Below are 23,332 nucleotides of genomic sequence, written 5' to 3'. Positions count from 1 at the left end.
GAAACAGACATGTATAGGGTACGGGCAGAAGCCTTAAAGTATTATAAAGCTTAAAGCCTTAAAGCCTATAACATATTGGAAGTTAATTTCTCTCTGACATTGAAGAATCCAGAGTGAAGTGCACAGTTCTGAGCTGGCAGGACAACTGTGTCATCTTCAATATGCAAGTTCTGCTTGTGAGCCCAACGTGGCTACTTCAGTTCTTGCCATTTCCCAGGCAGAAGGAAAGGGAACTGGGCCAGGGCAGTGTGTGTGCAGTGGTTTGGAAGGTATGACCCAGAAGCTACCCACAGCATTTCTCATATCCCATTTAGGCAGAATAATCACTTGACCACATCTAGCTGTGAGCTTGGCTGGGCGATGTAATCCTTTGCTGGGGATCCATGTGTCTAACTAAAACTCTCTTTTTTTTTAATATTTATTAATTTTTTTGATGGCTTCCCTGGTGGCTCAGACGGTAAAGAATATGCCTTCAGTGTGGGAGACTCAGGTTTGATCCCTGGGTTGGGAAGATCTCCTGGAGAAGGGAATGGCAACCCACTCCAGTATTCCTACCTGGGGTTGCAAAAAGTCGGACATGACTGAGCGCACACACACACACAAACACACACACGTACGTTAATTTTTTTCACTTGGCTGTGCCAGATCGTAGTTGCAGCTTGCAGGATCTTGGATCTTTGTTGTGGCTTGCTGGATCTTTAGCTGCAGCTTGCAGGATCTAGTTCCCTGACCAGGGATCAAACCTGCATTGGGAGCTCAGAGTCTTGGCCACTGCACCAGCAGGGAAGTCCCTAAAGCTCTTTTAAACAGAAAGAGAGAATGTGGGTGCTAGAATGAGATATCCCAGGAGATGATGGTCTTCTCAGGTGGTTCTAGTAGTAAAGAACCCGCCTGCCAGTGCAGGAGATATAAAAGACACAGGTTCGATCCCTGTGTCGGGATGATCCCCTGGAGGAGGGCACGGCAACCCACTCCAGTACTCTTGCCTGGAGAATCCCATGGACCAAGGAGCCTGGCAGGCTACAGTCCAGAGTCAGACATGACTGAAGCGACTTGGCATGCATGCAGGAGATGATACCCACCACCTCCCAGGGCTTGTAGGAGAACTGATGACAGCATTCGCCTTGCCTCTGGCACCTCACAGGCCTTCCCTGAGTTTCTGGGCGCTTCTCCTTTCCCACGCAGGAGCTGGTGAAGATCCTGCACAAGGCGCTAGAGGCAGCCCAGCAGGAGAAGAGGGTGTCCAGCGCATACCTGGCAGCGGCCCAGGACAAGGACCGGCTGGAGCTGGTGCGTCACAAAGTGCGGCAGATTGCGGAGCTGGGCCGGCGGGTGGAGGCCCTGGAGCGGGAGCGGGAGAGCCTGGCGCAGACAGCAAGCCTGCAGGAGCAGGAAATACGGGAACTGCAGCAGCACGTGCAGCTGCTCCTGGACAAGAATCAGGCCAAGCAGCAGGTCATCTGCAAGCTCTCTGAGAAGGTCACCCAGGACTTCATGAAGGCCCCAGAGGAGGCTGACAGGGACTTCCTGAGCCAACAGGAGAAGATGGAGCACCTAAAGGTAGGTAGGAAAAAAAAAAAAGGTAGGTAGGGGCCCTGGGCCCTTGGGGAGGACACTGGTCTTGACCCCAGGGGTTTTCTGGGTAGAACTGGGGTGATCCTTAATCTGGAGAATTCATATTTGAAACAGATGTTGGTGGAAGCATTGCTGCACACTCCCTCACTTTCTTATCCAGAGGACCCAATGCAGCTTGACGTTTTCATGATACCCTAAGCTGAAAAGTGAACGTATCTCTAAATTATCAGAGTAGAGATGGAAAAGCCCAAGTTGGAGTCAGAACTCCTAAGCACTCTGGGGCCGGCCTGGTCAGCTTCCTTCAGTGCTACATTGATGTCCTTGGAAGCCACCGAGGTGCCCAGTGGCCCTCTTCAGCAGTCCTGCACACAAGTGGTGACCTGTGCTGCTGTGACTTGGTCTTGATGACGATAATAATCGGTACCCCTACATACAGATTGTTGATGGTGAGGTGTCCACCATCCTAGGTGCCCTTTCTACATCACTTTATTTAGTCCTCGCACCAGCCCTGGAAGGCAGCCACTTATGTGCTCCCCACTACAGAGGAGGATGCCAGGGCTGTGAAAGGTGAAGTTGCTTGCCCAGGGCTGTGTGTGGAGGAAGTGAGGGAAGCCCTGGGCTCCAGCTCCCTTCTCTGACCATTCTGTCTGCTTTGCTGCCTTCCCAGTGCTTCTAGCCACCACTGTCATCCCTTTCTCACCCTCGTGCAGGCTGTGGCTCTCACCCATCTCCCAGGGACCAGTTACCGCTCAGGAGGTGAGGACTTTATTAAAGGTGTGATGCCTGCCACAGGCTGCAACCTCCTCCCTGGAGGGTGGTGACAGGAGCTGGGAACAGGTGCTTTCAGCCCCCACCGTCCCTACAGGCAGCCATATAGCCCCAGTCAGTCCTGCCCCAACCCTGGCACTCACAGCCACATAAATATACTTCGGATTACTGTGGGAATCCCAAACCGCTATATCAAAGAACTGCTATTGGTGGGGGTCATGGGGGCGGGGGAAAGGAAAAAAAAGATAAAGAAATGCAGGAGCTTTTGAGAAACCAGTGGGCAGTGTGGTGCAATAGCCACTCCCCAAGCTCTGAAGTCAGGCAGACTGCCTCTTGCTAGCTGTGTGACCTTGGGCAAATTATCTCGCCTTTATATTACACGGCCTACCCAGTCCTAGTTGTTAGAAGGATAAAAGATGACACGAAACCCAAATTTCTTTCCCTTTCTTTTTCAGCAGTAAAAAGCACATAACTAGTCTCTGAACCTTTTCCCTTATTTGGTCTAAAATCAGAAATTCTTTTGAGTTCAAAAGGAAAACAAAATCTTTCAAATGCAGATGCAGCTAGGTTGTTAGAAAGCTCTGAAGTGAAAGTTGCTTAGTCGTGTCCAACTCTTTTTGCCCCATGGACTATACAGTCCATGGAATTCTCCAGGCCAGAATATTGGGGTGGGTAGCCTTTCCCTTCTCCAGGGCATCTTCCCAAACCAAGGATCAAACCCAGGTCTCCCGACCTGCAGGTGGATTCTTTACCAGCTGAGCCATAAGGGAAGCCCTGAGTCCCTCATAAAGCGGTGAAGATTGCTTCCATCAGATTGCTTTCCTATTCTGCTCCGCCTGCTAAGTGTCTTTCTCCTTTCTGTGCCATTCTGCTGGAACCCACTGTTGAAGACCCAGTGAAGCAGCATGGGGGTGAGAGAAATGGACTTGCACAAGCATGGACTCACCTAGGAGACTGAATGTGCCCCTGAATTTGCATGTCCAGGAGTTTGTCAGTGAGCTCAGAGATGAAGAGACTCTGGGTACGATTCACATCACCCATGCTTACATTGACAGCTGCTCCCCCGAGGTTGTTAGAAAGCCATCAGTCCTTCTGCTGACACCGTGGAGGTGTTTTGTGCTAGAAAGAGTTGTACGTACTAGACTCCCTTACTTTTAGCCTTTGGGTCTTTGATCCAGGAGAAAATAGAAAATCCATCAAAACTCCACTGTTTGTAGGTTTGGGGACAGAACGTGTTCACATCTCCTGCTTGCCCTTGTGATTGAGGACACTCAACTTTGAGGAAATTGCCCCTTGTTGTCCAAACTGTCAGTGTGAGAACAGAATCACTGACCTCTTGAATACAGAGCTTGGCTGGCAGGGCCAGCCACATCCTGGAGAGGAGGAAGCACTGATCCAGGGTCACACAGCAGAAGTGGCAGCCAGACCCTGGCTCTCCCCATGTCCCATCTGCTCCCTCCCCACTAGCACCAGGGCCGCTCTACATGCCGTTTTCCAAAGAGGGTTCCCGGCTCCCTCGTCCCTGTGAGAGCAGGCAGGCAGACGCTTCTTCCCTGTCCCCTCTCTCCAGTTGTGTTTTCCTCATTTACTTTCCTGGTGACAGTCACGTGGCTTTTCTCTTCTCTGAGGTTTCTCTTTTTCCTTCCTACAGTTCTGAGCCAAGAAGAACACTCAGGGTAGGGCAGTGAGTGGACGGGAAGGCACTGCCCGGACGCCACCCCTGGACGCCACCAGGCCCACAGCTGCTCCACGGGGCACTTGTCCCTGCCCTCCTTGTCTGGGCTGCAAGCAGGGCACCCTGTGCAACACGTCCCAAGCCTTGGAGAGCCCCTGGATGTGAACTGGAGCTTCTGGGCTGGGAGGGATCTAATGGAGAGGGTCAGGATGGCCTGTCAGCTGTGTGCAAGTGACCCATCCCCGTTGTTGAAGTGCCACAGGCAAGGTGTGCTTAACCAGGGCCTGTTCTTAACCAGGGCCTGAAAGAGATGGGTGGCATTTCAGGGGGTTCTGAGGAGCTCCAGTACCATAGTCTTTTATGTCTCAGCACAGAAAGAATTCAACGAGACGCATAGTGATAGATAAGGAGTGATCTATTGAAATAGGACGTTTGTGAGGCTTACAAGAGGCCAGGTGAGAGAGTGCCATGCTCGAGCTTACTGGGCTACAGTTTTATAATCAAAAGAAAAGTAGGGACAGGGAGAAGACCTTCTTTGTCTTTCTTGAGTAGACATCCTGCTTCCATCATCAGCTTCTCCAAGTTGAGCAGGGGAGTTTTCTTGTCCTTCCATGGTCAAGCTAGGGCCACAAATTATTGTTTTTTATGTGTGCAGAGAACTGTCCTAACTTACTGAGCTCACTGGGCAGGATGTGGTCTCAGGCCACCATTGTTTTATTACCTGGGGGCGTGTCTAGTGCTTCTAGTGCATGGGTTGGTTGCTAAGCAAGCCGGCTTGCTTTTGTGGTTAAGCAAACCTTCTTTTTCAAGTAATCATTAACTGACAAGGGTCTGCTATGATTTTTCTATTTATAATCCCCTAGTGGGGTTTGCTATTTTTTTGATTTATTTATTTTTAATTGAAGGATGATTGTTTTACAATATTGGTTTGATTTCTGCCATACATCAGTATGAATCAGCCATAGGTGTACATATGTCCCCTCCTTGTTAAAGCTCCCACCCTTTCCCACCTCTCTAGGTTGTTACAGAGCCCCAGTGTGAGTTCCCTGAGTTATGAATTATTTAATCACCTACTTTGTCCCTTCACTCTGCCCCTATCAGTCTGATCTAGTCACACCTGCAGCAGTCTCTCACACTCACCTACAGCCAGCCCAATACAATTTTTTGAATGCAAGAGAAAGGGATTGAGTTTCAGCTAGTAAATGCCCTGGAATCACGTGAGCATGTGTTGTCCACTGCTTCTGCAGAGTCCTTCCAAGCAGAATAAAGATGGAGCCATGGCTGTGGTGGCTGTGGTCACTCTTTCAGGCTCCTGCTTGACCCTCCTCAGGGGGGGGTCAGCTTCTCCTTGCCCCAGACAGGAGGATTCATGCTCCCTCCACTGGACAGCTTGCAAAAAGGAGAACTCTAGGCTTAGAGATAGGCCTCACAGATTTATTCATAAGAGAGACAAACCAAAAACATCTAGGGCCCAAATGAAAAAACAGCAACAGGAGAAGGATTATATCTAAGTTATGGTAAATTCATAGAATAGTCATCTATGACTATCAGATCATGTCATCTATGACTTCATAGAATAGTCATCAGACGTCAAAAATCATCTTTAAGAAGCTTCTGTAGAAACAGAGAAAAATATTTACAAAGTGACACTAAGTAAAAAATTTTCACCCCAAATTGCTCAATATGATCACCAATGTGTGACAAAATATGTTTATTTAAAAAACAAACACTACTGGAATGGTTGCTGTTTTGCTCCTTGTAGCTCACTTAGTCTCCAGCTGCCAAGTGAGTTTGTTGAAACTTGCCCCTTTTACAGAAGAGGAAGCAGAGTCAGAGTGACTCAGTGGGCCTCCCGTCCAGGAAATCAGAGCCAGGATTTGAACTCTAGGCTTAATGCTTTCTCTAACATATCACACTGGTATCAAGATTAGAGAAGGGGACTATCAATATTTTTTTTTTTTTCAGAGTTCCTTTTCTGTTTGCCAATAGTGGGAATTATTGGAAATTTCTGAAGGAAGTGTTGGCAGCACATCTGAAAGTGAGGACCAGGGAGATGGTTCTGGTGCAGCCCATTAAATGCTTTGCTCTCTTCTTCAGGATGACATGGAAGCATACCGGACCCAGAACCGCTTTCTCAACTCTGAGATCCACCAGGTCACAAAAATCTGGAGGAAAGTGGCTGAGAAGGAGAAGGCCCTCCTGATGAAGGTGAGGGCCAGGAGCCCAGGTCTGGCCATCTCTGTCTCTAGCCACCCTTCCAGTCCACTCACCCTCTCACCACTGTCTCACTCTCTCCTCTTGACCTGACTGCTCACCCTCCAGACTGTGCCCTTTGTGAACTTCATCCACATGTCAGAGATCTGTGCTCTGCTGACTGCGGCTTCTGATCACAGGGGTGAGAGGAAGAGGCAGGCAGCCACTGTTGTCCTACCTCCCCACTTTGTAGCAAGCCCTGGCCCCCCTCTAAAGTAACTGCCCAGGGATTTAAAGGGCCAGCACCCTCCCCCCCAACCCCCTGCCAACTTCATACTTCTCTTTTCCCCCTTTTGGGAGCCAGGTATTAACTATATATTCCAAAACAACTGCAGATGGGGGGGAAATTAGAAAGTGACCACACATGCCCAGGGAAAGGTGCAGAAAAGACCTAAGAACTTAAGTTTATACCTTATTGTTTATCCTTGAGGTATAAACAATCAAAAACAGCAAACCCTAGAGTAAGAGGGAGAACCTGATTCCCCGAGTTACCACTGTCAGTTCTAATAATACAGCGGCTAGTTATTTTACAAGCAAAAGCAAGTTTATTCGGGACTAACCAGAGGAATTACAACTTGGGATCCATGAACTGTGGTGAACCGCAGGCAAATTCAAGGAACAGGGAAGGGAAACTTGCTTTTTATAGGGAAAAGGGAAGGGTTAGGAAGGACTGTGATAACCAGAAAGTCCACTAGCGGTGTGGAGGCTTCTCATTGTTTGGACTGCTGAAGTCTCTGCTTTTCCTGCTGGAGAATGAAGTGGAGGCACCTTCGCATCAGAGATGTAGGTGTACACTTCTTCCTGCTTGGAGCAGTTAGTGTTGCAGGGGACAGGACCTGAGAGGTCCCCAAACAGGCCTGACTGGACTCTTTTCTTCGCTGAGCTTTCTTTAATTAATTCCACCCCACCTTATTAGGTTCAGATGTTCCATTTTCAACAAAATATCATGAGGCATACAAAGAAACAGGAAGATATGGGGGCAGGCAGATGGGGGATGTGCAGTGTGTGCCCCACGAGGTGGGAGAGACGTGGTGTGCTGGAGGAACAGGAAAAGCCCCCCAGGTGACATTAGAAGGCACAAGGGCAGTGTCCAGAGCTCCATGTCCATCCCCTGGGCACTGCTCGGGTATATCCCCTACAGGGAGCTTGCTATGGGCCAAGTGCCCTGCAAGGGCTTTGGCTCATCTGAGTCACACAAGAATTCTGAGGCAGACACTATTATCCCCAATGTTCAGATGAAGACATTAAAGCACAGAGAGGTTAAGAAATTTTGCTGTAGGTCACCCAGCCTGTAGTGGCTGAACAGGATGGGACTGCAGGCCACGCAAGAGCCTGTGCTGCCCCTGCCCACTTCGCCCCTCTTGTTTCTGAATCTAGCTCCAGCCCTGGGCCTGGTTCTCTAGCCTGGAGCCCTTTCTGCCTTACTGTAAACTCTTGCATTCGGGGCTCCTCTCCTTTTCTTCATATGAATGGCTGGGGTCGGGGGAATGGAAGATGAGAGCTGGAAGGGCTGGACTGCCTAAAGCTGTTCAGGCCTCTGGCCCAAGCCCAACCAGGTGGCCTGACCACCCCCGACCTCTGCCTCCCACAGTGCGCCTACCTCCAAGCCCAGAACTGTCGGGTGGAGAGCAAGTACCTGGCAGGGCTGCGGAGGCTGCAGGAGGCCTTGGGGGTGGAGGCCGGCGAGTGCTCGGAGCTCCTGAGGCAGCTCATCCAGGAGGCACTGCAGTGGGAAGCCAGCGAGGCCTCGGCCGACAGCGTCGTGCTCAGCCCCAGCACCATCAGGTGAGCCCGGAGCAGGGCTGGGTCTGCAGGCCCCGGGTGCTGCCAGCCACCCTGCTGCCAGTGCTGCTGACCGTGTGAGCGCTGCCCATCCCTTACCTCCTTGTACCTTCAGACGGATGAGCATGTGGTTGGGACGAACCCCATTTTATAGCCAAGAGGTGCGGCCGGCCCCTGCCCAAGGCCACACGCACACTAGTGTAGCCGCCATGGGCCTGCCTCCCGAGTTCTGTTTTTTCCCGCTGCCCCAGACTGTCTCCCAGAGGTGTTTGTCAGAGAGGGGAGGAGGGGACACAAGCCACCTGCCTCCTCTGAGCCAAGCCTTTGCTGAGGACGGTGGACCCGGGCAGTTAAATAAAACAGAATGGGCTGTGGCTGGGGTCAAAGGTCCCTAGAGGCTGGGTAGTCCAGTGGCCAGCAACTAGGCTTTGGAGCCGGACTTGACTTTTTTACTGTGTAACCTTGGACAAGTCACTTTACCTTTCTGAGCCTCCTACTCAGCCTCCCTAAGACGTAGGCTGAGATCACCAGCTTCGCAGGATCATGAGGATTAAATGAGATAGCACAGGCAGAGCATATAATAGGGGCAAATGAATGCTGACTGCTGAAAGGCTGTGCGGAATGGGTCTCCACTGCTCAGTCCTGCATGTTGTTGGTGCTGCCTGCTCCCCATCTGGCCTTGGGCTTCCTGGCTGCGGAAGTGTGGCTGTCCAATGGTAGTACAGGCCTCCTAGGGCCTAAGGCTTCATGGAGTAATAAGAGGGTTCTTTTTTCTTTTTTTAATACTTATTTGTTTGGCTGCATCAGGTCTTACTTGCAGCATGCAGGATCTTTGTTGCGTTATGCAGGATCTTGCATTGTGTCGCACAGACTCTAGTTGTAACACACATGCCCCAGAGGGCACAGGCTTCATTAGCCACAGCGTATAGGCTTAGTTGTTCCACAGCCTGTGGGATCTTAGTTTCCCAAGCAGGGATTGAACCCACGTCCCCTGCATTATAAGGCATGTTCTTAACCACTGGACCACCAGGGAAGTCCCGAGGGTCCTTTATATTTGCGCAGAATGAATGAGCATATCTCTTTTAGCACTTGCTATGTACCAGGCACTGTCTAGTCTAGCCCCTAGCAGTTTACATCTGAGGATCTCACTGGGTCTTCATGAGGCAGTGCAAGAGCCCCTGTACCCACTGTACAGAGCAAACTGAGGTCCAGAGCACTGAAGTGACCTGCCCGGAGCCACATGGCCAACCTACAGTAAAGCCCCGCAGGCTCCCTGCCCAGGCCCCACCCTCTCCTCACTGCCCCTTATCTTGGGAAGGGCCTTGCAAAGTGTTGCTGACACGGACTTTTGCTGGCAGTGAGTATGATGAGTACGGCTTCCTGACGGTGCCCAACTACGAGGTGGAGGACCTGAGGCTGCTGGCCAAGATCCAGGCACTGGAAGTGCACTCCCACCACCTGCTGGCCCACGAGGCCGTGGAGCGGCCACTGCGGGAGCGCTGGGCCACCCTGGGCGAGCTGGCCCCCTCGGCAGAACTGAAGCAGCTGCTGCGGGCGGGCGTGCCCCACGAGCACCGGCCGCGTGTTTGGAGGTGGCTGATCCGCCTCCGAGTCCAGCACCTGCAGGCCCCCGGCTGCTACCAGGCGCTGCTGAGCCGGGGCCAGGCCTGCAAGCACTCTGCTGCCCGCCAGATTGAGCTGGATCTGAACCGGACCTTCCCCAATAACAAGCACTTCACCTGTCCCACCTCCAGCTTCCCTGACAAGCTCCGCCGGGTGCTGCTGGCCTTCTCCTGGCAGAACCCCACCATTGGCTACTGCCAGGGCCTAAACAGGTAAGCTATGCAGCCTCGACCTTCCAGGGCACCTCTCTGTCCCTTTGGAGCCACCCAAGAAGCCAGGGAGGTCAACCAGATGAGCACAAGCAGGTGAAAGATCACACTGAAAACAGAGTTGGGTCAGAGCCCCGGCTCCTCGTCCCATGCCCTCCCCTGTGACGTGTCCACAGGGTGGTGCCGCTCCCGCAGAGAGCACACGAGAGGGCCACTGGGGTCGTGTAGCCCACTGCCTGGGTCAGGGATCATTGCTTTAAACAAAATCCACTTGGAGGAGCCCAAGGAAAAGAGAATTTGTAAATGTGACAGAGGAGGCTCCCGAAAGTTGGGAAAGGAAGTAGGGCTGGGGGCAGACGGTCATTGCAAGCCGAGGCAACTGCTGTCTCTAGTGGGGCCACAGCACAACCCCAGGGGGTCCCATTCGTGCCATATTCCAAGGAGATGCTGTTCCCTGAGACTGTACAGCCCTCTGTGGAGGTCTCTGACCTCTCATAATACATGGCTGCTTCCTTCTCTCTCAGCAGACCAATCTCACTGTCATTCTGTGGATATTTCCGGCCCATCAGGACTGTCAGAATAGCGATCTTAGCCCCTGAGTCAAGGCTTTCAGCAACCCACTTGTTGACACCCTCATGTTGTAGGCCTAAATTCCCAAAGGAAGGAGTCTGGCCCAGCCTGGATTCATTTTTACTTCTGGTTCAACAGCAGGAGACAAGGGATGGTAGGGGGGAGCTGGGATGGGGTGACTTGGTAGGGCTGGGACTCTGGCCCAACTCTGTCTTCAACATGTCTTTTCGACTGCTTGTCCCCATCTGTTTGACCTCTCTGACTTCTTGGGAGGCTCGAAAGAGACAGAGAAGTGCCTTTCCAGTACTATGGGGAGCTCTCAAGGCTGCCCCCATAGAGGTGGCCTAATCTCAAATATATCCCAAAGCAAGTTTTGGTTCAACTTAATTTAAACACATATATACTCAGACAAAATTTACATAAGCCATTCATATAGAAGCTCTTTTTTCAGAATAGGAAGTATATGGCATTTACTTAACACAGAATAAGTATTCAGAGTGTCCCTACTCAAATTGGAATGGTTCCCAAACGTAGCTGTTTTTAATACCTTTTCCCAGCTCAAACTGGGTGAAACTGAGCATTTGTTGTTTAGTTGCTAAGTCACGTCCCACTCTTTGCGACCCAGTGGACTGTAGCCCACCAGGCTCCTCTGTGCATGGGATTTCCCAGGCAAGAATACTGGAATGGGTTGCCATTTCCTTTTCCATGGGATCTTCTCGACCCAGGAATTGAACCTACATTTCCTGCATTGGCAAGCGAATTCTTTACCACTGAGCCATCAGGGAAGCCCTATACATGTACAGTTTCTGGGAATTCAGAGTTAAACCTGAACAGTAATGCCTCTCAGTCTATGCCTCTTTGGAAACTTGTTCAGATTTCACACTACTCTAAACATCTGCTATAGAGGGTGTCCGTAGAAATTTATACATTTATTCATTCAGCAGCTGAGCAGAAACGTGCACACTTATCTGTTTGAACATGTTAAAATTCAGAAAGGACAAAACTTCTGAATCCTCTTTAAGATGAGATTTGAAGGGAACTGAAAGCTATGAGATTAGTATGAATGGTTTGTACATTTCACGCAAAGATCAGGTAGGAGCTAAGACTTAAGGAGAGCCTCCTGGATGCCAGGTACATACCTGATGTCATCTAATCCTCAGGAAAGCCCAGCTGACACAACAGAGTGTCTGAGAAGCTAAGGAACCTGACCTGGGCCTCACTATGCATAGGGGCTAAGCCAACTGCTAACCCTGGTCTCCAGCCCCCAGACCTGCTCCTTCCTACCGTGTGCCCACACACTCACAATGGGAGCTATGGTGGAGAGTGTGCTGAGAGCACTCAGAAACTTTTTTCCCTGATCAGATATAACTTTTTTGAGAGCAAGAATGGGGTTAGCCACCTATGAGCTTTGGAGTCTAATCTATGCTGAAGGAGCAGGGGGAAATTCCCATAGCAAGACAGTGTCTGGAGGTAAGCCTTGTGGAAGGCTTGTAGAAGGAAAGAAGCTTCTCCCGGAGTGGGAAGAGGCTGCACAAAGGCTGCTGAGGGCTGTAGAGGAGCAGCTGAGGTATTTCTTTACTTCTTTCTTTGAATGCTGTATTTATTGGCATTTAGGCAGATATTCATACTATTGCTTTAAATAGAAGGTTATTTGTACAGTCCATGGGATCCCAAAGAGTCAGGCATGACTGAGCACGTGCGCACACGCACACACACATGCACACACACGCGCGCACACACACACATTTGTAATACAGCCTGTTGAAATGTGGAGAGTGCACTGTATTCTTTCAAAGGCCCTTCAAACCCAGCCCCTTTCACTTGTCTGAGTGCTGCCGTCCAGTGGCAGCCATTAGAACTGCATGTGTGGTGTCTCAAGAGGACAGAACCTGCTTTTATGCAGCAAACCCAGCCTGTTTAGAGCAAGGCAGATATCATAGTAATGATTTAATACTAATTCAGAGCAAAATTTTAAAATTCATTTCTCTCTAACATATAAGTAGAGTTATTTAAAGTATTAATAGTTTTTTCTTTCCCACATCACCCTCCTTTGCAGACCTTCTCAAGCCTGAATGTATTCAGCCTGGAGTCTGGCTGTAGCCCCAAGAGGTTGATAGGCCCCTAGTGAATGCCAGCAGCCTCTCATCACTGACCATTTTTTCCCCACCGGTTTTAAGTGTACAACTCAATGATCTGGAGTAAATTCACGGAGTTGTATAGCTATCACCACAATTCAACTTTAGAGCATTTCCATCACCCCTAAAAGACATCTTGTACCAATTCTCAGTCACTCTCCATTCCCACTTGCAGCCCTGGACAACGACAAATCTTCCTTCTGTTTCTGTGGGCGCTCTTGTGGACATTTCATATACCAGTCATATGCTGTGTGGTCATTTGCATCAAGCTTCTTCCCCTTAGCCTGTTCTTGAGGTTCATCCTTGTCAGAGCATATGTTTTGTTCTTTTTTTACTGAGCTACATCCCACTGCATGGATGTGCCATACTTTGAGTATCCACTAACCAGCTGATGGGCATTTGGATTGTTTCTACCTTTTGGCTATTATGAATAATGCCATGAACATTCCTGGGCAATGTATTCTCAGATTCACCCTGGGGACTTCCCTGGTGATCCAGTGGTTAAGACTCTGTGCTTCCACCGCAGGGGACACAGTTTCAGTCCCTGGTCAGGAACTAAAATCCTGAATGCTGTTTGGCACAGCCAAAAAGAAAAAAAAAGGATGCACCCTGGATGAAATCTGCCAGGGAAGGAGAGAAAATAGTGCTTCTTCCAGGCAGACATCCCTGCTCAGCCCTGTGGGGTTTTCTTCTTTTTTATCCATGATCTCTAGAGCGTCGTGGTAAGTCTGGGGGAGAGGGGAAGCAAAGGAGAAAAGGAACTCTGAGTACTGAGCGCCTGGTAGGTGCCAGACAGTGAGCAAGATGCTGTGTGTCTGTCTCCTTCACGTCTCACAGGCCTGGGAGGGGAATATTGTTAACCCCACTTGACAGGTAATGAGAATGAGGCTGAGAGAGACTAACACACTTGCCAAGGTCTCAAAGCCCGTGAATATTAAGATGAGGGCAGCTAAACTTTATAAAGAGATCTCACTGCATGTTAGCCACCGTGCATGCATGCTAAGTCACTTCAGTTGCGTCAGACTCTTCACAACCCCATGGACTACAGCCCGCCAGGCTCCTCTGTCCACGGAATTCTCCAGGCAAGAATACTGGGGTGGGTTGCTATGCCCTCCTCCAGGGGATCTTCCCAACCCAAGGATCGAACCCGCGTCTCATGTCTGCCACGTTGGCAGGTGGGTTCTTTACCACTAGCGCCACTTGGGAAGCCCATTAGGCACTGTGCTAGGCAGTTAGCGTGTATTTACTCCGTTCATCCTTGAAACAGTCCTGTGATTATTATGAGGCTGAGGCTCAGAGAGGTTAAGGACCTTGCTCACAGTCACCCAGCAAGGAAGCTACAGGACCGGCATTCATACCCAGGCAACAGGACTCCAGAGGCCCTGCTCTAAGATGATCCCCATCACTCCATAAATCCCCTAGGTAGTCCTCTTCAAAAGCACGTTCATCTCGCCCCAGTTTCCAGGAACACCAGCCTGGTTAGGGAGTGTGGTGGGGAGGACACGCCCCAGGGAGCCACACCTGCCTCGGGCTGCCTGGTTGTAACTGCCGTGGGTCACTCCAGGCCTCCTTTCCTCCCACTCCAGACTGGCGGCCATCGCTCTGCTGGTCCTGGATGAGGAGGAGAGTGCCTTCTGGTGTCTGGTGGCCATTGTGGAGACCATCATGCCAGCTGACTACTACAGCAAGACGCTCTTGGCATCCCAGGTGAGCCAGTCAGGGAGAGGACTGGGGGCCATGCAGGTTGGTGCCACTGAATTGTTCCTAGGAGCCAATGAGTCTCTGAAAAGCCAATGAATCTCTGAATCTCCATTTCTCCCTCTGTACAGTGGGCCAGTAAACCCTGCTCTGGGACTGCTGTGATATTCCAGTGAGCTGACGGCCTTGAGAATTGTCAGGGCCCTGCCCACACCATAGGTGGTTGTTACTCCAGGGAGGACATTATGTTATGAGATATCCTAGGGAAGGGAGGACATTATGTTATGAGATATCCTAGGGAAGGGAGGAGGAGGAAATCTAGTGTCACTTGGTGTTTGCCAGCTAAGAGTTTCAAAAGAGAGGTCAGGTAACAAGGAAGCTGGGACTTGGGAGGGCGGGATGACTGGGATGCTTCACACGCTCCCATAATCGCCCACTGAGAAGCACAGCTGCCTGTCTTCTCACAGCCCCTCCGCTGCCCTCTGAGCGCAGGCCAGCCCTGGGGTCAGGCAGAGCTAGGGTCAGAGCCAGCCCCTCGGAAAACAGCCTTGTGCCCTTGGCAGGTGGCATCACCTCTCTGAACCTCAGGCCTGCCTGCTTCCCAATGGGCGTAGCACTGCTTCCTGGGATTGTTGAGAGGTGTAAATGTGAGACCATCTCACACCTCCTCCCTCCAGCCTCTCCCTCCTCACCCCTTGTCCTATTCTCGCTGCATCGGTGCATCTGCCTGATGAAGAGAGGGATGCTACTCAGCGGGAACCTTCTCACTCCCCATCGAAACCTACCGAGCCATTACCTGCACCACCCCCACCCCCCATCCTGTTCCCCTTTCCTCCTTCAAGCACCCGGCACTGTTTTCTCCTCCTGGGTGGAGAGGTGAGGAGAGAGGTCAGGGATGGAGAGGAAGACTTGGGAGTCATCAGGAAATAGGTGGTGAACCAGGTGAGGACTGTGCTCTGCTGTGTGGCAGGGAGGCCCAACTTAGTAGTGCCTTTTTTGGTAGGTTCCAGGGATTCTTTTGATGATGGCTGTTCAGCAGTTGTGATTTTGTTGTTTTCATAAGAAGGGGTGAGTTCACTTCCTTCTACTCCTCCAACTTGAGCTAATCTCTCCTAATAGTGGCTTAAATGGAGGATTATTTTTCACAGATAATGAGAAAGCTAAAGGCTCCTTCTGGCTATCTGTTCTGATCACAGGATGGCCACACCATCTCTGGTCATGTATTTTCTGAAATACAGAAAATTTCAAATGTACAAAAGCAGAGAGAAAGTGTAATGAACCTCCATGTATTCATTAACCTAGCTTCAATAATTACCAACACAGGGAGGCTAGTACTATTCTCACCTATACTCACACCATTCCCCCTGCTTTGATGACCTTGCAGTAAATCTCAGACATCATCAGTCCATCCATGCATCCTTCAGCGGGTTCAGTGGCATCTTAGATTTAGTGGGTTACCCTAGGCTTTGAGCGCCACAGCGGACCTGGAGTTCAGGGTGAGGAAGGAGGGAAGAGGGTGTTCACCACAGCTGAGAGCTAAGTCTGGAAGAAGACTGAAATGGGGAGAGGGCTGAGAAACCAGCAATTCCAAGAAAGAAAGAGCAAGAGGACCCTAAAATGAGCTCATCACTGAGATAGGAGCAGCCACAGAACAACCATATCCTAGGGCAGGGAAGGAGCCAGTGCTGGGAGTGATCAACCAGGTCCAGTGAAACAAGGACGGAGGCATGACAGTGACCACGCTCAGCACCATCACCTCTGGGCCCCACGACCTTGCCCTGAGCATCTTGTGCATCAGACCCAAAATAGGTGCAAAGTCGAGGCTGTGGTATCAACCGATCCAAGCCTCAGCTCCATCTTGGCTTGAGGTTCAGGACAAAGGGGCCCAAACTCCACGGGCTAAGAACTTCTGATCTACAGAGACCTCTGCATCAGAGCTCCCAACCTGGAGGGCTACTCACCTATGGAGTGACGTGTCTCCCTGTCAGGCTGGGCACCAGCTCCTCCGGACACTCTGTGCCCCCAGACGGGGCAGGACCCACTGGGAGCAGCCCCAGGGCTGTGTGTGGACCGGCTGGGTGTGAGGGGTAGATGGGAAGCAGACAGCCCCTCCTGCAGGGTAGCACAACAGGTCCTCTCTTGGCTGCAGGTGGACCAGCGGGTGCTACAGGACCTCCTCTTGGAGAAGCTGCCCAGGCTGATGGCCCACCTGGGACAGCGCCACGTGGACCTATCCTTCATCACCTTCAACTGGTTCCTTGTGGTCTTTGCAGACAGTCTCATCAGCAACATCCTCCTCCAGGTCTGGGACGCCTTCCTCTACGAGGGCATCAAGGTAGGGCACCGCAGAGGGTGAGCGGGAGGGTCTTGAGCAAGTCCCTGCCTCCTCTGGGTCTTGATTCTGCCCCTGGATAAAGGGAGGATGGAGCCCACCCAGCGGGGCCCTGGGGGACCTCTCTAGGGAGCCTGGCTTCATCAGCTCAAGTGCTCTGCATCCCTGAGAGGAAGTGGTGCTTCTGCCTCTGAAGACCATCCTAGAGCTGGGAGGATTCCCTTCCTCCGAACAGGGGGCTTCAGCCTGCCCAGAAGGCACATCACTGCTGCCTCCTCCTCCTGTTCAGACCGAGCCCTAGACGGGGCGGCTTCTCCCAGCTCTGCCCTTTTCCTTGCGAGGAGATCCTGGGCAGGCCCTCCCCTGGCCTCCGCCACGTTTCCCCATGATGGTAGTCCTCACAGTTCACCAAGCACCCTCGGATCCATCTCTCCATGCAACTCCTGCTAGCACGCCATGTAAAGACAGGGTTACCCTCATTAGATCCAAAAGGGGCAACACTTTGCCCCGGCTCCCAGGACAGTCAGGCTCCCAATCCCCAGATTGCCAGCTGAGCTCCCCGTGCAGTTTCCAGCCACCCCTGCCTTGGCTTTGCCCCACATGTTTCTTCCAAGCCTCCTGTCTCTGCAGCCTGTCCAGGGCCGTCCACACCGCCTGGGGGTGTAGGTTCTGGGGCTTCCCTGCCCTGGCTCCCTATCCCCACCCTGCACCCCACTCTGCCCCCCAGGTGGTGTTCCGCTATGCCCTGGCCATCTTCAAGTACAACGAGGAGGCACTCCTGAGGCTACAGGATAGCCTGGAAATCTACCAGTACCTGCATTTCTTCACCAAGACCATCTGTGACAGCCGGTGAGACCCGCTCCTCCCCCGCCCCTCCACCACCCCCATGAGCGCGACCCCAGGACACAGAACAGAGCACTGACCCTCCATCACAGCTTAGAAATCTTTAGGGACATCCCACTGCCTCAGAATCTGTCCCCTTAACATGGCACTCAAGGACCCCACGCAGTTTTGTTCTCCTGCCCCCAACACCCATGCCCTAGGATCCTGCCCAACAGAGCTGTCTGAGTTCCCAGGACAGCCTCCGTCTCTGGGCTTCTGGCCCGGCAGGCTCTTCTGCTTAGAATGCCTCCCTGCACTCCCACCAGCACCGTGCTTGTCTCGCCCACCTGTGCTTTTTCCTCAAAACTCAGCTCACAGTCCCCTCCTCCAGGAAGCCTTCCCTGACCAACTTGTTCTTCCAAGGTTAGAGGTCCCTCAGCCCTAAGTTTCTTCCTGCCTCAGTACTTATCACTTCGGGTGGAAACTGTCTTCTCAGTCACTGTTTCCTCTCAGGAAGGGGCCTCGGCTGCCTGAGTGGAGTGAACGCAGGGGTGCCCAGGATGCCCGCTGACTCTGACTCTGCTTTCTCCCCAGGAAGCTGATGCACATTGCCTTCAACGACATGAACCCCTTTCCCATGAAACAGCTGCGCCAGCTGCGGGCAGCCCACCGGGAGCGGCTGGAGGCTGAGCTGAACGAACTGGAGCAGCTCAAGGCCGAGTACCTGGAGACCCGGGCAGCCCAGGGCCCCGCGGTGCCCGAGGGTTCCCCGAGTGAGGATGAGGGGGAGGCAGAGCCCTGACATGGCTGCCTGCCCACCCCAAGCCCTTTCTCACCCTGGGCTGGCAGGCCCAGAGAAGGACGGCCATGCAGCGATATGTGACCCTCAAGTCCCTTCTCCTCTGTGGGACTCAGTCTCCCCATTGAAACGTTGGCTTCTGAAGCCACTGATTGGGTTTTCTCCTCATGAGCACCCCTTCTCACTTCCTCCGCAGAGCACTGTAGCACCCAGACAAGCAAGAGTGCTGTCTTTATAGGGTTAACCTTGAACATTCTCTAAGTTTTATCTGTGTATAACAGTGTAAATACTGGAAATAGTTCACAAGCTCTGGAACCTAAACAGTTCTCAGTAACTGGTTGTTCCTGGGTGGGCCTGGGGCTCCAGGATGTCGCACCACCAGGGCCTTCTCAGCCTAGGATGTCTCTGGCTGCTGTTTCTCATGGTGTCTCTGCAGGGCCAATCCTGGTTCCCGGAGGAGCTGAGTCCATATGCATTTACAGCTCCCGTCTTTGTGGGCGACAGTGTCTCTCAAATACTGGTTGGCCTTTTGATCCAGGCCCAGCTCCCACCTACCCGTTTCCTGGGCCTTGCACCTGCCCTCTCCTTTCTCCTCACAGCCCATCTTGGGTGTTGGGGGGTTTCTAGGGAAACCCCTGTCCACCACCAAGAAAAACTTGGTGCGGGGATTGAACAGAGAGCCCTGGTTAGCTGGCCAAAGTCTGATCTCCCACCACCAACTTCATAGTCAGGGGCAAGAAGGGTCACCTCTTTGAAAACTGGGTGGTTGGGAGAGAGAGAAAAAGGTGGTGAGACAGACAGAGCCTGCAGCCAGGTCAGGGCTAGCTTGTGCAGAACTCAGCTCCAGTTCTTCTGGGCTCTTCCAGGCCCTTCCTCAGCAGACAGGCTTCCCCCATCGCCCTCCGTGCAGGGGGTCGAGGCTGCACAAGTGATGTGAGCAGCTCATTCCTCAGCAAAGCCTATGACTGTCTGCCAGACTAGCCTTGGGCTCAGCAATCTTTGCTATGAGGGACTAGGGTAGGGCTTCTCACAGAAAAGCCTCCTGCTCTGATCCAAGTTTCTTTTCGAGGCTTGGGAGGGAGGCCACACCCATTGCTGGGGACAAGGGACAGGCCCTTTTCTCACCCACCAGCGTGAACTTGGCGGGGTTGGCGCACCAGACCCCTTGTTCCCTCCCATCACCACCCCCACCAGCCCCAGGGAGAGGACCCTCAGGGTTCCTTTCCTCCCACATTCATCAGGGCGGCTGTGAACACTACACCAAGGCTTGATGGCCTTTTCATATTTGCCAAACTTATTCGTCTGCTGAGGTCCTTTCACCACCAAACAGTAACTGAAGCATGATGGTGGTCTGAGGGCAGCCTGGGGTGGAGGGGTCCTGGCTGCACCCCCAACAGGTTGCAGGCTGTATCCCTCAGGGCCATCACCAGGAAGACTGGGCGGTCTGGCCTCCTGGAACGCCGGGAGGGTTAAAGGAGATGACGCTGGTGCTGCGTCTGCTTGCCCGGCAGAGTGAAGCACACAGCCTTGGCAGTGAATGGCCTTTTCATAAAGAAGGTATCACCAGGAAGGCCCTGAGGGCCAGAAAAGGCCACCGGTTCCAGGAGAGACTGGGTCCAGCTGGTCCCTCTGACTCCAGCCTTTAAAACCAGATTCCCTCCTTGGCAAAAATACAGCACGTGACCCCAGCTCAGACCAGGGCTGCTGGACAACGCACCCCCACCCCTCGCCTCCCGTCTGCCACCCGCCTCTGCTCCCACCTCCCTTTCCTCCTTCCCTCATCCTTTGTCTTCACTTGTCTTCCCTCTGCTTCTCTCCCCGCCCGCCCCCACCACACACACACCACGCCCGGGCAAAGAAGTTCTGCCCAAAGTTGAATGTCTGTCCCCTCCTCCTCCTTCACTGGGAGGGGTGGTATTATGCAGCTGACCCAGCACTGTGTCACCTCTGGTTCCTACCTGGCTGTACCACAGTACCACCTGGGTGCTGGGTCAGAGCCTGTTGTGGGGCATGGGTGTTACGGTACAGCGACAGGGTTGGGGACCACAGGCAACGAGGACTGACTAGTGGGGCCTCCGGCCTTGTATCGGGGAGATGGAGCGAGAGCCAGGAATGTGAACTGCCTGTCCTAGAGCACCCACTCATCCGACAGAGCTCGGTTTACAGATGAGGAGACGGCTCAGAGAGGTTAGCCAACTTGCCCAAAGTCACAAAAGCCACAAGTGTTTAAGCCATGCTTAAGCCTTAGAGGCTGCTAACTGGAAAATCCAGGGAGAGCTCCTCCAAGCTAGAACACCTCCCCCAAGAACCCAGGAGAAAGGGCAAGCTTGGCCTATGGCCCCCTGAGCCGTGAGGGCGAGTGGGGATACCCCAGGCAAAGGAAAATGGGAGGAAGAACCATCTACCTGACAAGGGAGGCTGTAGCAGGGACTGGGGTGGGCGTAGGGGGGGCCGAACTCCGAGAATCTCTGGGGCGGCTGCTGCTCCTTGGGAGCCTGCCCGCCCTCCCTCAGCTCTTCCTGAAAGGCATTTGGGGCCCAGCCCCAGTGTCAGGTTCCTGGCCCCGCACCACAGCTGTCGCCCCCACCATCCCCAGGGATTGTTGCCTTCCTGGCTGGAGGATCTGATCCCTCACAGCCCCACCTCCCTACCCCAGGGGTGGGCCCCCTAGCTCAGAGCATCCCTCTCCCAGACACGAGGCCCCCAGCAATCAGGACACGCTCCATTCTACAGGTGAGGGAAAGGAGTTACCCAGGGAACCTTCCTGGGCAATATCCTAAGAATAAAGGGGCTCCTCAAAACAGCAGGGGGCCACTGTGGAAGATCTGAACCCTAAAGTGGGAGATACATGCTAACTTCTACAGGATGCCTGTGTTCAGGGTGCTCTCCCGCATGTTCAGAACCTCCCCCTAACCCTGATCCTCCCAGGCACAGGTCCCCTCCTTCCTCAGCTCAACCTGCCATGAGCACAGGACCACATGGTACAGAAAGCTCCATGCTAGGCAGATAGGGGAGAACTTGCCACTTTCCCTCACGCACATGCAAAAACAGGTTCTTGTCACCCAGAAGACATTTACCTACATGTGGCAGGTTAAATTTTAAAAGAAATTTTGGCCATACCGCACAACATATAGGATCTTAGTTCCCCAACCACCGGTTGAAACTTGCACCCTCTGCCTTCAAAGTACACAGTCTTAACCACTGGACCACCAGCAAAGTCCCAACACACAGCAAATTAAACAAAGGCCATGCTGACACAGGAAGGTGTTGGATTTCTGGCCTATCTCAATCAGCAATAAGGCCCAATAGAAGGTCCTGGCAGATGGACCCAACTTTGGGACCAGACCTATTGTGTGTTTCCTAGCTAGAGACCCCTGGATAGGTCATTCCCGTTCTGGCCTCAGTTTCCCCATGTGTGCAATTCAGATAGTCAGCCGGTGTTGTTGATGTTCAGTTGCCCAGTCATGTCCGACTCTTTGCTACACCATGGACTGCACCATGCCAGGCCTCCCTGTCCCTCACAAGTTCACATCTATTGCATCCATGATGCCATCCAGCCAGCTATCTTATCCTCTAACACCCTCTCCTTCTGCCCTCAGTCTTTCCCAGCATCAGGGGCTTTTCCAATGAGTCAGCTGTTCACATCAGATGACCAAAATACTGGAGCCTCAGCTTCAGCATCAGTCCTTTCTAGCGAGTATTCAGGGTTGATTTCCCTTAAGATTGACTGGTTTGCTCTCCTCACTGCCCAAGGAACTCTCAGGAGTCTTCTCCAGCACCACAATTCGAAGCCATCAATTCTTTGGCGCTCTGCCTTCTTCACAGTTCAGCTCTCACAACTGTACGTGACTACTGGGCAGGTAGTCTTCATCAAATGGATCAGCGTTAGGGGGATGGAAGGGGAAGGGGGATAAGCACACCTACACAGCATCTCTAGGAAGAGTCCCAGGGTGTGTCTATTGCAGAGCCCTCCAATGGCCTCCCCACTGGTCATATGTCCAGGCCCCCCCAGAAAGGTCCCTGTCAACCTGCCTGTCCCCAAACGTGGTCCCAGCCACCCACTCTCATGGCACAGAGGGGTAAAAGGCAGATACATGGCTGGGAGGGCACAGCCACTGGAATCTGGGAAGACTTCCCAGAGAGGGACATTGGTACTGGCCCTGGAAGAAACGACAGTAGGAGGTGAGGGAAGAGAACTCCAGGCAGAGGGGACAGCATGAACAAAGGCACAGATGTGTGACAGTGCAAGGGGGTGGGGGATGCACCAGTTACTGGCCCTGGCACTAGGTGAATTAAGACGTTGAGGTGAATTAACACTTACTGAGCCACGTACTGTTCTAGCTCCTAGAGATACACCACTAAAAAAAGAGCTCTTCACAAGAGAGGTGGTGTGGTAGTGTAGTTAGAAGCTTGGGCTTGGGAACCACTCTGCCTAGGGTTGAATTACTACCTGTGTGATCTTAGGCAAACTATTTTAACCTCTCTGTGCCTTAGCTTCCTCATGTGTAAAATAGATGAGTAACAGGTAACCTCATAGGTTTGTGTGACATAAACTATGGTGATGCATTGAAGGTGCCTAGAACTGTGCCCGGCTCATTAAGTGCTGGCTGATGGTATTCCTAAAAGGCTGGACCACCCCCATCTCTGTCCCAGTGCCTAGCATGCAAAACCCCATAGCAGGCGAGAACGGGCAGCAGCGCCCCCTCCTGGCTGCAGAGAGAAAGAAGGGCGTCCTCCGGGTCCTCCCCGCCCTCTTCCTGCAGGCGGACAGAGAAGCCTCAGGAATTACGGTACCACCAGCCCAGGTTCAAAGAGCGCTGCTCCCGAGGCAGGCTCTGCGCACGCACTTCACCAGGTGGGTAAATTAGATCGTCTCATCTAATTTTCAAACAGCTAAGGCAGACACAGTTACTGTTTCCCTTTCACCAGGGGAGAAACTGAGGCTCCCGGAAGATCGAGTCCCTTGTTCCAAGCCACTCGGCGAGGGAGCGGCGGGACGCGAAGGCAGGCGAGTGTGACTGTCCCCAGCCTCGGCTCGGTTAGCCAGGCAGCCCGCCCCAATCACTGCGGCGTGTGCACGCCGGTGTGCGC

The 23,332-nt window shown here is 52.6% G+C and overlaps 1 protein-coding gene across 4 annotated transcripts in view; it reads left to right on the top strand.

Moving 5' to 3' along the window:
• TBC1D2 (TBC1 domain family member 2) overlaps positions 1 to 18,562 on the top strand; it is a 42,638-nt gene extending 24,076 nt beyond the window's left edge. For 2 of the 4 annotated variants that reach the window (XM_027549736.1, XM_027549737.1), the window contains 8 exons: positions 1,186 to 1,560; positions 6,116 to 6,226; positions 7,863 to 8,056; positions 9,412 to 9,888; positions 14,177 to 14,297; positions 16,438 to 16,623; positions 17,348 to 17,469; positions 18,037 to 18,562. In XM_027549736.1, coding sequence (XP_027405537.1) covers positions 1,186 to 1,560; positions 6,116 to 6,226; positions 7,863 to 8,056; positions 9,412 to 9,888; positions 14,177 to 14,297; positions 16,438 to 16,623; positions 17,348 to 17,469; positions 18,037 to 18,244 — 1,794 coding nt within the window. In that variant the 3' untranslated portion in view covers positions 18,245 to 18,562. Of the gene's footprint in view, positions 1 to 1,185; positions 4,286 to 6,115; positions 6,227 to 7,862; positions 8,057 to 9,411; positions 9,889 to 14,176; positions 14,298 to 16,437; positions 16,624 to 17,347; positions 17,470 to 18,036 lie in introns of those variants that run through there. The other 2 variants (XM_027549740.1, XM_027549739.1) reach the window with 2 other exon arrangements.
• Positions 18,563 to 23,332: the final 4,770 nt, after the last annotated feature.

The sequence above is a fragment of the Bos indicus x Bos taurus genome, chromosome 8, assembly GCF_003369695.1.
Source record: "Bos indicus x Bos taurus breed Angus x Brahman F1 hybrid chromosome 8, Bos_hybrid_MaternalHap_v2.0, whole genome shotgun sequence".
Classification (NCBI taxonomy): Eukaryota; Metazoa; Chordata; class Mammalia; order Artiodactyla; family Bovidae; genus Bos; species Bos indicus x Bos taurus.
Note: the sequence above shows the minus strand (reverse complement) of the source record. Positions and strands in the feature narration are given on the sequence as shown.